The following is a 12164-nucleotide window of genomic DNA, read 5'->3' as shown; positions in this document are numbered from 1 at the left end:
TAATGTGTTTGAGCACCACCTTAGAAAAATGTCAGCAGAGCCAAGAGTCCTTAAAAAGGGTTAAAACCGATACAACAGTAAACCAAGACCAGCACGTAAATAAATGGGGTAAAAGGTGGTAAGAGAAACTCTCACATAGTGGGACAGACTTGGGGCCACAGTCACGACATTACAAGTTTCACTTACCCCATTCATACATCCAATTTTTGTCATGACAGAAAAGTTTTAATCTCTACTTTCAAGGATTCCACTTAACTTTTTCTCCCCTGGACTAAGTATCACACTTTATTCCAGTTCCTGCTACGCAGGATGAGCTGAAAGAGAAAAAACTCCCCACATTCTTCACCCAGGTATCAATCCTCCAGTAGACTGATGAGGAGGAAGGAAAAAAATTTAACTAAAACGATGGTTTTTAATGGGAACCAGAGTTATGGTTACAATTACATAGTCCGACACAAAAAAACCCGTGGGTGATCAGGAGTTGGAAGGTTACAAAATAATGAGGGTAACACTGGGTACAAGAAGAAAAGCTGTTGCAGAGCCTCCGAAGCCACGCTAATACGGCCTCTCCCTGCGATCCTGTCTGTGCTCACCCCTGCAAGAAAAAGTATCCATCAGGTCTGAATTCCCAACCTCTCCACCCATCCACCCCCCAAAGTCCAATCTGCCCCTGCCACCTAACACCAAGAAAGGTCTCCTCTCCATGAGTGTAAGTGTGGGGCTATAGGTTAGTTTCCCAAGAGAGTTCTGCTTCCCTTCCATACGCCACACTATGGTTATAATCTCAGCTTTCCAATCTAACCCTCAAAATGAAACCTATCATATGACCTCCCCTCAATTGCTTATTTCAATTTAAGAGTCTTACCTGGAGTCCATCTTGCCAGGGCCAAAGCCACCTCTGTCCCCACCACCCCGGCCCCCTCGGAAGCCCCCACGGTCCCCGCCTCGGCCTCGGTAGCCGCCCCGATCATAGCCTCCTCTGCCACCGCGACGATCATCTCCATAGTTACCCCCTAGGACAAAAGAAATAGGATAGATCATACACCCCCAAATCCCCACCTTCCCTCCAACCTCCCTACTTAAAATTAAGGGCTTTGTGATCCCGACTCATTCCCAGTTCTATCCCCTTCTTACCCATATGAGAGCCTCCTGGTCCCCCTCCTGGGCCATCTGGTTTAGGGGCCTTACACTGGTTGCATTCATTCCTCCAAGAAAAGTTCATGTTCTCACATATACTGCGAAAAAGACAATCAGTTTGGAAAAGCGAGAATAAACAAGACCCAAGAAATAGGGAAAGATTCTAGTGACCTTAGAGATTCAGTGAGGAAACAGAGGACTCAGAAAAGCAAATAGTCTTCTCTGGAGCAGAACCACGTACAAAAACTACAGACTACTAAAAACCCAGTGTAAAGTGATCCTTCCTACTACAACAACCTTAATTAGGTAAGCTGTCGGCGAGATCTGTGCCCATCAGTGTAGCCTTGACATTTGTCTAGAAAATATTCAACTATGCTGTAGTATCAAAGAACGCACATTTAAGAGAACTAAGAAAAAAAGTTTCACTCACGGATTAGGACACTTCCAGTCACCAGCTCGCTGCTGTCCACCGCCGCCACCACCTCCACTGGGGAATCCTCCCCGGCCACCTCCACCACTACCACCACCTCCATAGCCTCCACGGCCCATGGGTCCTAGTGTAGATACAAGTATTGAGTCTGCTCGCCTTCCAAGCTGGGTTAACCTAACCTTTTCCTATGCAAGCCCTTACCATCCTCTCCACTCTACTCATCTCCTCTTTATACCACCAGCAAGAAGGAGCTCCTCACCTCCTCGCCCTCGGCCTCCACGACCATTGCCACCACCCCGATTGAAGTCTGCTCGCCGAGTAGCAAATGATACTTTGATGGGATTCCCAGAGAATTCTTTACCTAAAGAAATAAAGATATAAAAAGAGACTTTTTATTAAGACCTGTGGATCCAAAAGCAAGCTTGGTACAAGAGAAAACTCTACACCTTCTTAAAAAAAACTTATCATCAGATGAGATATAAGCCAAAGACTACAGTTTACCCTTGAACATTGGTCAGAGCTGCACAGATTCACACAGGATTTTTTAAAAAAATACAGTACAGTACACTGAATGTATTTTCTCTTTATATCTGTCCTAGTAACATACAATGTAATAGGTGTTTATTGACTTCTCAGTAAGGCTTCCAGTCAACAGGAGGCAACTGATAATTAAGTTTTGGGGGAAGTAGTTATATGCAGATTTGTAATTGCACAGGAGTCAGCAGTCCTAAGTCCCCACAATGTTCCAAGAGTCAGCTGTATGTATACCAAAGAGGCAGGTAAAAAGCCTTGAAGATGTGGGGCACCTGGGTGGCTCAGTTGGTTGAGCATCCAACTTCAGCTCAGGTCATGATCTCAGTTGGTGAGTTCGAGTCCCACACTGTGCTCCTTGCTATCAGCACAGAACCAGCTTCAGATCTTCCGTCCCCCTCTCTCTAGCCCTCCCCCTGGCTCATTCTCTCAAAAACAAATACACATTAAAAAAAAAAAAGCATTGAAGATGTAAAAGGAAACGTTAAAATGGGGGCGCCTGGGTAGCTCAGTTAGTTAAGCGTCTGACTTCGGCTCAGGTTATGATCTCACAGTCCGTGGGCTCGAACCCCATGTCGGGTTCTGTGCTGACAGCTCAGAGCCTGGAGCCTGCTTCAGATTCTGTATCTCCCTCTCTCTCTGCCCCTCCCCTGCTCTCGGTCTCTCACAATAAAGACATTAAAAAAAATTTTTTTTAACTTTAAAATGTAACCTATTTCCCAAGGCTAGGTGCCCTTTGCCACCTATGCCACACATACCATCAAACCAGTCAATAGCTGCTTTAGCAGAAGGTGGATCATCAAATGATACCGTGGCCTCTCCCTTCAGCTTGCCCGTTTCTCTGTCTGTGTACAGATTAATCATGGGCTGTCCTGTTTTCTTATTTGTCTGAAAAAAGCAACATGAATTAACATCTTACAAGGTTGCACTCCCTACCTTTCACCATTCTTCAAGAATGTGAGCTTCATCACAACCTTATTCCAGCTCCTCTCTTCCTGATTACTTTCCTATCTCAGAATATAACTTGAATTAAAGTCACGGACTACAATTATCTCTCACTTCAATACTGCAAGATTTATAAACTACAAATTCAAATGTTTAGTAGGACAATCCCCCTCTTTTTTCTATTGTTTTTCTGTGAAGATGTGCTCTTTCAGAAAATGGCAACAGCTAATGTTCTTTCCTTAAAAAATTAAGCTGGCAACCATTGAGAGTTTTATTTTTACTAATGTGTGAAATCCAAAACTTGTAACACCGACAGGATACAAAGCACTAAGCTCCACAGTACCTTAATAATACCAATCTGCTTGAAGTAATCAGCCACAGACTCAATTGTAACATTTTCGCCCAAGCCTTGCACGAAGATGGTGTTGTTGTCTGAATTATCCTGTTCTGCTTGAACAAAAAAAGAAATGTGAATATAGAGAAAACTAGCAAAGGTTAAAAAAAAAGTGACAGTGACCCTTAACTCCACTTTAATACTGGTTATTAAGCTTCCAAAGAAAATAAATCCTAAAGAAACCAATCTAAGCTCAAATGACAGAAGTCCACCTCGCTTCCAGTATTTGAGTGCCTGTATGCTAGCCATTTCACAAATTCAGTTTTACAACAATCCTTTGTAACATGTTAGTAGCCATTAAAGAAACCAGAGCTCAGGACTTTACTGCCCGAGATGACACGATGAGTATACAGCGTTTGTCCGTCTTCAAGGTAAGAAACCTTTATACTACAAACCAACACGCAACCAAGAGACTAAATCCATCCCTTTAGAAGTCTTTTCACATCGCTCCTCAGCCTTTTCGCTAAGATCAAGTGTAGAAGTCTTTTCACTTACTAATTTAGTCATGATCCACATTGTTAAAAACCACTGCTTTAAATCAGCAGTACCAGAGTATTATCTTCACACAGATGGATCAACAACTCCTCAAACTTGTTAGAAATGCGATTATCAGGCTCCTCCTTGACCTACTAAATTGCTGGAGAATTAAACCACTCATGAAGGTATTTCTGATATATGCTCATTTATTTACAGATCACTAACTGTAACTACACCTAAATTCTCTTCCCTTCATCTCTACCCGACTTTTCAGATTCCTTTAAGTGACAAAGAACAGCCAAGAAAAGTTCTGATACCACATTAGCCACTCTTTCATGCCAACTGTGGACTCACCAGAGTCATGACGTGATCCTTGGTCCCGAGGGCCTTAAGTGACATGAAAAAAAAAAAAAAAAACAAGGAAAGAGAGGCTGTTAGTCAACAGGGAGAGACAGACAAGGAAAAAAATTAACACCAATCCAAACTCTTGCAAAATTATCAAGTTAAGTGCTCACAGCCTCATCCAAACCCTGTCCTGGGTTGCCTACCCAGACAAAACCCTAGACAGGGCTGGGGAAGACACAGGCCCCTTAAGATCTGTATGCAACTTGAGTCCCCACAGGGACAACTCCACACTTCAGAAAATTCTGCCTCCTCCAGCTCAGGCTGGGAAATGTCCTCAGCACAGACTGGGGGGGGCCAGGAATGAGACCCCTTGCAGTTAACAAAACCAACTCATAGCTTGGCCCTGTTCTCTCACGCCAGAGAGAAATGGGCTCACCACCAGCAATGTGATATGCATTCATCCAGTTTCTCCAAACACCAAAGACACTTCTCCCTTGTGGAACAAGGTTTAATTTCATCTTTAGAACCATTCTTAAAACCATGTTGTTTCCCCAACCACATGAAGATAAAAAACGTACATAAGAGCTATTGTATTTTTAAAGCATGTCCCAGGGAACAGACCAGAAATCTTATTTCCATAATGCAGCCTCTTATTTTTTCCCAGAGACCATCTTTGACCACAGTTTATCTGAATTCACCATATATAAATATTGTACCCACACTCAATGACACCTAAATCATGAACCCAAGCCTTTGGCTTTAAATGTTGAGCAAATCAAGAAACCTTTTGTTAGTTAACCAAACCAGAAAAGTTCCAGCTTACTGGGAGACTTCTCAAATTTGCCATTTTTCCATGAATTCAGTTTGTGCTGTTTAAGACCTGGTTATTTCCCGTGAGCCACACATGCTCCCAACCTTTCTTGTAGTAGTCCACACCTTCCTTCCCAGAGCTAGTTTCTATTTGCCCATCTGAATTGAGTTTAAGTACGTATATGTAGAAATGCATTGACACCATTCAGTATTTAATATATATGTGTATATATATATATATATACCAACTTCACCATCCTCAGGGTAGGGCAATATTTCACAATCCCCCTTCCAGAATTAAAACATTTGGAGGCTGTTTGTTACACACACACAAGCCTTGGACACACTGATCAAAAGGATCCGAAAGCCAAGTTGGCACCACGTGTTCCAGCACACTCTCCAGTTTCACAGAACGGTGGGCACTAAGTGCCAGGTGTGGCAACAATCCTGTCAGAGGCCTACTAAACACCTCTCATTAACCTGGGTCAAACCAATTTGGTGCCAGATCACTCCTGAGTCTTCCCCTGCCTGCCTCCAGGTTAGCACCCATCTGGCAGCAGGGGACATTCTATCCCACCCCTTTCTGGAGGTGGTTCTGGACACTTCAATACCTTTGACACTTAAAACACGTTAAGACATCTGCAAATGAACAATCAGACAAAGCATTGCTGGGAGTTGGGAATTTTGGAAACTCTGTTCACTTACCACCAAATTTATTGAAGCCACCACGGTCACTTCCGCTGGAGAAGACAAGTTAGAAGAAAGGACATGAAGCTTCCAACGGCTACAAAAGGGCGTTTTTTTGATTTTGTTTAACATTCCCCAAACGTGAGTAGGTGTTTTGGGAAAAAGATACAAGTGGCTACTAAAATACATTCCCCTTCCTGACCACCCCTTGTCTGACCTTTGAGCATGTCACACACTCGTGTGCAATTTCTCAGACACAGTTTTTAAGGATTTTGCTTTAAAAGGTTATAAATCTATTTCCTCTGGGGGAAAAAATGACCCATTTTCCTTGGTCGTTCTTCCGATGTAGCAGATGCTTTTTTCCTCTTGTCGCGAGTGGTTGAAAACCCAGTAGTTCGTTTAAAAACCCAACCCCCCAATTCACCCAGAAGACATTTCACACCAGGCTGGGGTAGCCCTGAACACATTTTTGTGGTTTTTGCTTTGAAAGCAGCAAGCAGACCCAACCCCATTCCATAAAAAGTCAAAACCAAAGGCAATTTCCCCTTAAAGCAAGACAAACTTAGCTAAGCCCTATCCTAACTACTGAGCTGTTTTGATCTCCCCCCACCCCCAGGGTCACCCCTTCTACACTGCGAGAAGAGCGGAGTATTTTGCAATGTCACCTTTCATACCTGTGGCACATAAAATGCAGAGCAAGTTAACAGTCACATAACAGTTGTTTTTCTTTTTAAAGTTTTGCATTTAACACACGCACACAACAGAGGTTTCCTTATTTTTGTTAAGGTTTTTGAGATTGCCCCCACCCACCTCTGAATACTTACCATAGGCAAACTCTCATTCAAAAAAACCTACTTTTCCAAAAAAGGAGTTAACACACTGACATCCCTCCCCTTTTCAAAGGGAGACAGAGGAAGGTCCTTCAAACATATTTACCAACAGATTTGACCAATGCTTTAACATCAAATCTAAGGTTTTATACTTCAACTACAGCGGGTGGGGAAGAAAGAGAAGGTCCAGCTGGACAAGGAGGAGGAGGAGGGGGACAGTGGAGCAAATAGATGGGATACCACTGTCAAGCGTGTTTTGTCCAAAAGGTCTGCACACTTCAGACAGCCCCATAAACCAAGTCACACACAAAATCATTACTGCCAGTCAAATTACTGCAATCAAGCTCATGGATTCAAATCACTACAAAATACGGGAAGAGTAGCCAATTCCTGGAAGCTGAAGTCATCAGGTTAAGCATGAACAACTCCTTTAGAGGACACATGGGAATACACGTAACGAGTTTCCCTACTACCAGGAGTGGGATGATGGGTTTCCCTTGCAGACAAAGAAGACTTTACTTCCATGCTTCTTGCCCAGGATATCAATGACTCCAATCCATATACACCCACATATTTTTTTCTTTTTCTTTGGAAATAAAATGTCAGTACTCAAATCTCTATTCAGAGGTGTGGGTGAGAGTTCAGGCTCCCAAATTCTCACCAAAAAAATGGGGATATACAAAGAAACCATCAATGCCCCCAACCCAAGCCCTCACAAATCCCTAGAATAAAACTTAACCATGCACTAAGGAACTGGGCTTCAAGGGCTATTCATGCAACCCTCCACACTCCCCAGATGTTCCTCCCTGGCTCACAAGAACACCTACCCCATGCCGCCTCTGCCTCCACGGCCACCTCCGCGACCTCTGGGTTCATAGCCGCCACTGCTGCGGTTGTAACCACCGCCACCGCCCCGGCCGCGGCCCCCACGGTCCTGCTGGCCTCCCCCGTAGCCACCGCCGCCACTCTGGTCCTGACTGCCATAACCGCCACCACCTCCACTCATGGAGGACTGATCTTGGCCATAGTTACCTGTCAGAAGAGAAAGAGTTCTTTAAAGGAAAAACTGAAGTAGCATAAAAAGCACTGCCAACATGTAGAAGACCACAGAAATAAAGACAGCTAAAGAACAGGAAAACAAAATATTAAGAACCTTTTAGGATAAGGGGCCAAACAGCAGAATATAAGTCTCTACAGAAAACAGGCATGAGACAAAGCTAAATACACCTCACCTCCACCACCCCCTCCACCACCTCCACTGCTACTGTTGTACTGGTTCTGCTGTCCATAGCCTTGAGGGGGATTATAGGAGCTTTGCTGCTGTCCGTAGCCTTGCTGCTGTCCGCCATAGCCAGACTGCTGGCCATAGCCCCCGCTTTGGGGCTGCCCATAGCCGCTGCTCTGAGAACTACCACCGTAACTGAGGAGAAAGAAAAGAAAAAAACAGAATCATAATGCCAGCACGTCCAAAACTTCATTTTTAGCACATTCCATTCTCTGTACCCACCCCCATTACAAAGACTCCTCCCTCCTGACATTACTCCTGGTCGATTCCAGAAGTAATGAATTCTTATCAATTCACACCTAACCATTTTCCAGGCCTCCTCCCTCAAACACCTTACCTTCCAGAAGTGCTGCTAGGAGCTGGCTGCTGGCCATAGCCAGGATAAGAGGACTGTTGCCCATAAGATGACTGAGAACCCTGGCTACCGCCATAGCCACCAGTTGAGCCGTATCCCTGGGGAGCTGACTGAGTGCCATAGCCTGCTACAAGGAAAAGAACGGAAGTCAGAAATTCCATGAGAAAAAAGGCAAGCAACAGGTTGAAAACCTGTACTGCTTAATGCTACCCATACTTGAAAAGCAGCCTCTTAGAAGGTGCTTGCAAATCTTTTTGTGTGTGTGTGCTTTTTTATTTATTTTTGAGAGACAGAGAGAGACAGCATGAGCAGGGAAGGGCCAGAGAGAGAGGGAGATACAGAATCTAAAGCAGGCTCCAGGCTCTGAGCTAGCCGTCAGCACAGAGACCAACGCGGGGCTCGAACCCACGAATCGTGAGATCATGACCTGAGCCGAAGCCAGACACTTAAACCGACTGAGCCACCCAGGCGCCCCTTTGCAAATCTTTTAAATCTTGGAGAAGATGCCCTTCCCCTTCTACCTTAAGACTTAGACTCTAACTTCTACCACCTTCAGAGTTCCAACCTCATCCCACCTATCCCAAAGCCAGTTTCCAGGATCACTACTAATCACAACCCACAACATCGCTATTCATTAACAGCATTACCATTTCCTCCCTATATGAAAAGTCTAAAACTTACTCCCTTTAAGAAATACCCGCCCCCACATTTCATTGTTGTATTGAGGGAAAATAGGGGAAAGTAGACTATGAACAGAAGAGTAAGTCAAACAAAAGAAACCAGAATTACAAACCAATAAGTATTTGTCTGAAAAGATTCAGATTCTGAATGAATAAAGATCCAGGCTCCAAGAAAAAAAGAAAAGAAAAAAGATTCGGATTCCAAAAATGTTTTAAGGGTTACTGACAAGTTAAGGGAAAAGAAACATAGAACAATTTCAACATTAGAGCACTGCTTAAATTTAAGAAAAGCAACATTCAGAAAGCAGGAAGAGGCGGGGTAACCCACTCAAAGAGACTCACTGTTCTGGGTCTGTCCGTAAGAACCACCATAGCTGCTCTGGCCATAGCCTGAAGTGTCTGACTGGCCGTAACCACTGTAACTCTGCTGTCCATAGGGCTGACTGCTCTGCTGGGAATAGCCCTGCCCAGGCTGGGTGGGGTAGGCCCCATAGCTGGAGAAAAAGGAAAACACTGCCATCAGGAAAAGATACCTTAGCCACACCTCCCCTCTACAGACTCCTGGAAGCCCTGAAATGACACTTACCTTTGGGTTGCTTGTTGGGAATAGTCTGGAAAAAAAAAAAAAAGTATATAATTACATTCCCTCAGCCATCCCTGAGTAGAAAAGAATTCAATCTCTTAATTTTTTTTTAATGTTTTTTTATTTACTTTTGAGAGAGAGACAGCCTAAGCAGGAGAGGGTCAGAGAGAGGAGACAGAATCTGAAGACAGGCTCCAGGCTCTGAGCTATCTGTCAACAGAGCCAGATGCGGGGCTCGAATCCATAAACCGTGAGATCATGACCTGAGCGGAAGTCAGATGCTGGACCGACTGAGCCACCCAGGTGCCCCAGAATTCAATCTCTTAACTCAAGCCCTAAGGCCTCCAGATAGTATCAACTATGTTGCAAGAAAGGCAGAAATTCCCTCCTGAAACACTAGCTGAGAGGAAGAAAAAGGTGGCAGGTCATAATCACGTTTACTGACAATAAAGAAAAAAAAAGCAAATTTTTAGACACCACTAAGTCTTGACTGTTGGAATAGCTTGATGGAAAACTACCATTTTCTGCAAATTCAACTGATGCCAGGAACCGCACAAACAACACATGTTGTTTTTTCATACCCACTCTAAGGCGAAGGGATCACCAGTAGTCAAGCTAAAATCACAGATCTACCTAAGTGGGACAGGTTTTGCTGCAAGCGGGAGACCGCAGTGATCAGGATGCGCCGCCCCACTCGACTAGGGCCAAGTTTCACCCTTTGCCCAATCTCGGAGAATGGCAAAGTGGGCTTTTGGTGGAAAAACAGGTAATCGAGAGAACGCTTTGACCCCAAACGGCAGAGATCAAAGAGTTCTCCTTGGGAGCCCAATCAACTGGTACTCGAGTCCCCACTCCCCTGGCTCCGATTGTTTTCTCTTGCTTTCCTCAGCGCTGTGAGGAGACTCGAAAACCAAACGCAGCGACAGCGCTTTAAAATCGCCACGTTGATCGAACGCGCACCAGCCAGATCAACTCGTCTCCCCAGTACAGGAAACGAGGCGCTTCCCCCGCAGGAATAGGGCAAAGGACCTGGAGAGGGTGTGGCCTCGAGCCGCCGTCCCTTTCGGTTCCCACCACAAATAGCGGAAATTTAGGCGGGAAAACCCTCGGGCCCGGTCCCAAGTCCATTACAAGACCCCCCAAGCCCTCCCCCAAACCGTTAAGCGGGCGCTTTGCCCCGATCCCCAGCCTCCGCCCCCGGCCGCGTGGCAACCGAGGCGGGAACCAGGCGGTCCCGCCCCTTCCCAAGGGACCTCGGGGGCGAGGCCCACACCGGACGCGCGCCGCGGAGGCTCCAGCGGAGGGTATCGCGACAAAAAGCAGGGCTAACACGAGGCGGGAGGGGGTTCGCGCCGCAAAAATGGGGGGAGGGGCCAGCAGAGCGCGTGCGCGCACAGAGTGCCCGGATGCAGCACTGCGACAAAGCGGGCCCGAGCTCGAGGCTGGGAATGAGAGGGAAAAAAAACCTTCGAGAACCAAGCATTTCCATCCGTGTCTCACGTTTCAATTTGCCAAGAAACGTCACTCTCGAATCTCACCTCAAGTAAATGGCCTACGAAGAGAAGATCCCCTACCCCGCGCAAGGCGCCAGAGGAGCGAAACAAAATGGCGACATCGGCCTCCCCCTTCCTTCCCTCTCGCTGCTTCCCGCCACAGTGGGGCGAGAAGACCCTACACGCGATCGCCGCCCGGGTCCCACCGAAAAATAAAAGCCCAACTGGAAGGGAACGAAGCCCCAGGCTGGCGCGCCACCGCCGCCTCGCGCCCTTACATACCGTTTGAGGCCATGTCCGCGCACGCGCGCACAGGCCGACAAGCAACAAGATTCCAACACCGCAGAGCACCGCCGCCTCGAGGACTGAACAGCCCCGCCTCCTGCGTCGAGGTTTATGTACGCCTCCTGCCTACGTACCGCGGTGGAATGTACCAAATGCTGAAAAGAAAGGGGGGAGTATGGCTGGACTCCTACCACTTTTCAGGGAATATAGAGAACTCGAACAGGAAGAGGAGAAATATATTAACTAAGAAATTCGCAAACAACATACATAATCCTATTTTTTCTGGCAAAGCACTTCGAATCGCCCTGCGGGACTAGCCCAGGATCCACCTCCACCCCTATAAAGGTATAATGATACGGTCTGATTACCCTCTGGGGGCGGGGCACGCGGCCCAGGGCGTCTGCGGACGCAACTGTAGTCAAAGCCGGGAGCCGTGGGGCGGGAATCGAAATGCTTTTGGCTGACCAGTTTCACTGGGCCCCACTTTCACTCAGGATGGCAAGCTCTTGCGCTTCATTGCCCATCCACTGCACCAGGAGCTTGGTAACTGCGGCGCTAACCTTCCTCTCTGGCTCAAACGTTCCTCCCCCACTACACAAACCGACCCTCTCTTTCTGTGTCTCGATTTCCACTCCATCGTCTTTCGGGGTCTCATTTCCTTAGTACTTGGCAGGATTTGTGGATTGTGACGGCTGACCTGAAAGAAGGCATAGAGTTGTCTGAATCTGGTCCAGCACTGGTACCCCACCAAACCCTCAGGGTTTTGCCCTTAACTAGCGGTAGTGCCAGAAAGCCCAGGCCCTCTGGACCTCAGAGAGCATTGAAATTAGATTCCAGTCTCCCAGCTGATATGGAGCTTTTTATTTTGAAGACCTAGCAAGGAACCAATGTGCATAT

At 46.3% G+C, this 12164-nt stretch overlaps 1 protein-coding gene across 2 annotated transcripts; it reads right to left on the bottom strand.

Annotated features, from left to right (window-relative positions):
- Nucleotides 1–392: 392 nt before the first annotated feature.
- On the bottom strand, nucleotides 393–11351 carry FUS (FUS RNA binding protein). 2 transcript variants are annotated; one of them, XM_029947690.1, is made up of 15 exons: nucleotides 11265–11351; nucleotides 9493–9517; nucleotides 9249–9400; nucleotides 8209–8353; nucleotides 7819–8006; nucleotides 7414–7618; nucleotides 5775–5809; nucleotides 4269–4301; nucleotides 3387–3490; nucleotides 2857–2986; nucleotides 1827–1928; nucleotides 1568–1691; nucleotides 1135–1235; nucleotides 866–1013; nucleotides 393–595 (listed from the first exon to the last, which is right to left on the bottom strand). In XM_029947690.1, the coding sequence occupies exons 1-15, from the start codon at nucleotides 11275–11277 to the stop codon at nucleotides 556–558; spliced, it is 1545 nt and encodes a 514-aa protein (XP_029803550.1). In that variant the 5' UTR covers nucleotides 11278–11351; the 3' UTR covers nucleotides 393–555. The 2 variants fall into 2 exon arrangements, with proteins under 2 accessions (XP_029803550.1, XP_029803551.1); XM_029947691.1 differs by having other exon boundaries at nucleotides 8209–8350.
- Between the last annotated feature and the right edge of the window lie 813 nt (nucleotides 11352–12164).

The sequence above is a fragment of the Suricata suricatta genome, chromosome 8 (assembly GCF_006229205.1).
Source record: "Suricata suricatta isolate VVHF042 chromosome 8, meerkat_22Aug2017_6uvM2_HiC, whole genome shotgun sequence".
In the NCBI taxonomy this organism is placed as follows: domain Eukaryota; kingdom Metazoa; phylum Chordata; class Mammalia; order Carnivora; family Herpestidae; genus Suricata; species Suricata suricatta.
This window is presented reverse-complemented; position numbering and strand designations above follow the sequence as displayed.

Coding starts and splice junctions, on each gene's coding strand:
- FUS (XM_029947690.1), bottom strand. Junction 4,302..5,774: donor TGGCTTCAATAAATTTGGTG/GTAAGTGAACAG, acceptor ATGTCACTTAAG/GCCCTCGGGACCAAGGATCA. Junction 1,236..1,567: donor GACTGGAAGTGTCCTAATCC/GTGAGTGAAACT, acceptor TCTTTTTCGCAG/TATATGTGAGAACATGAACT.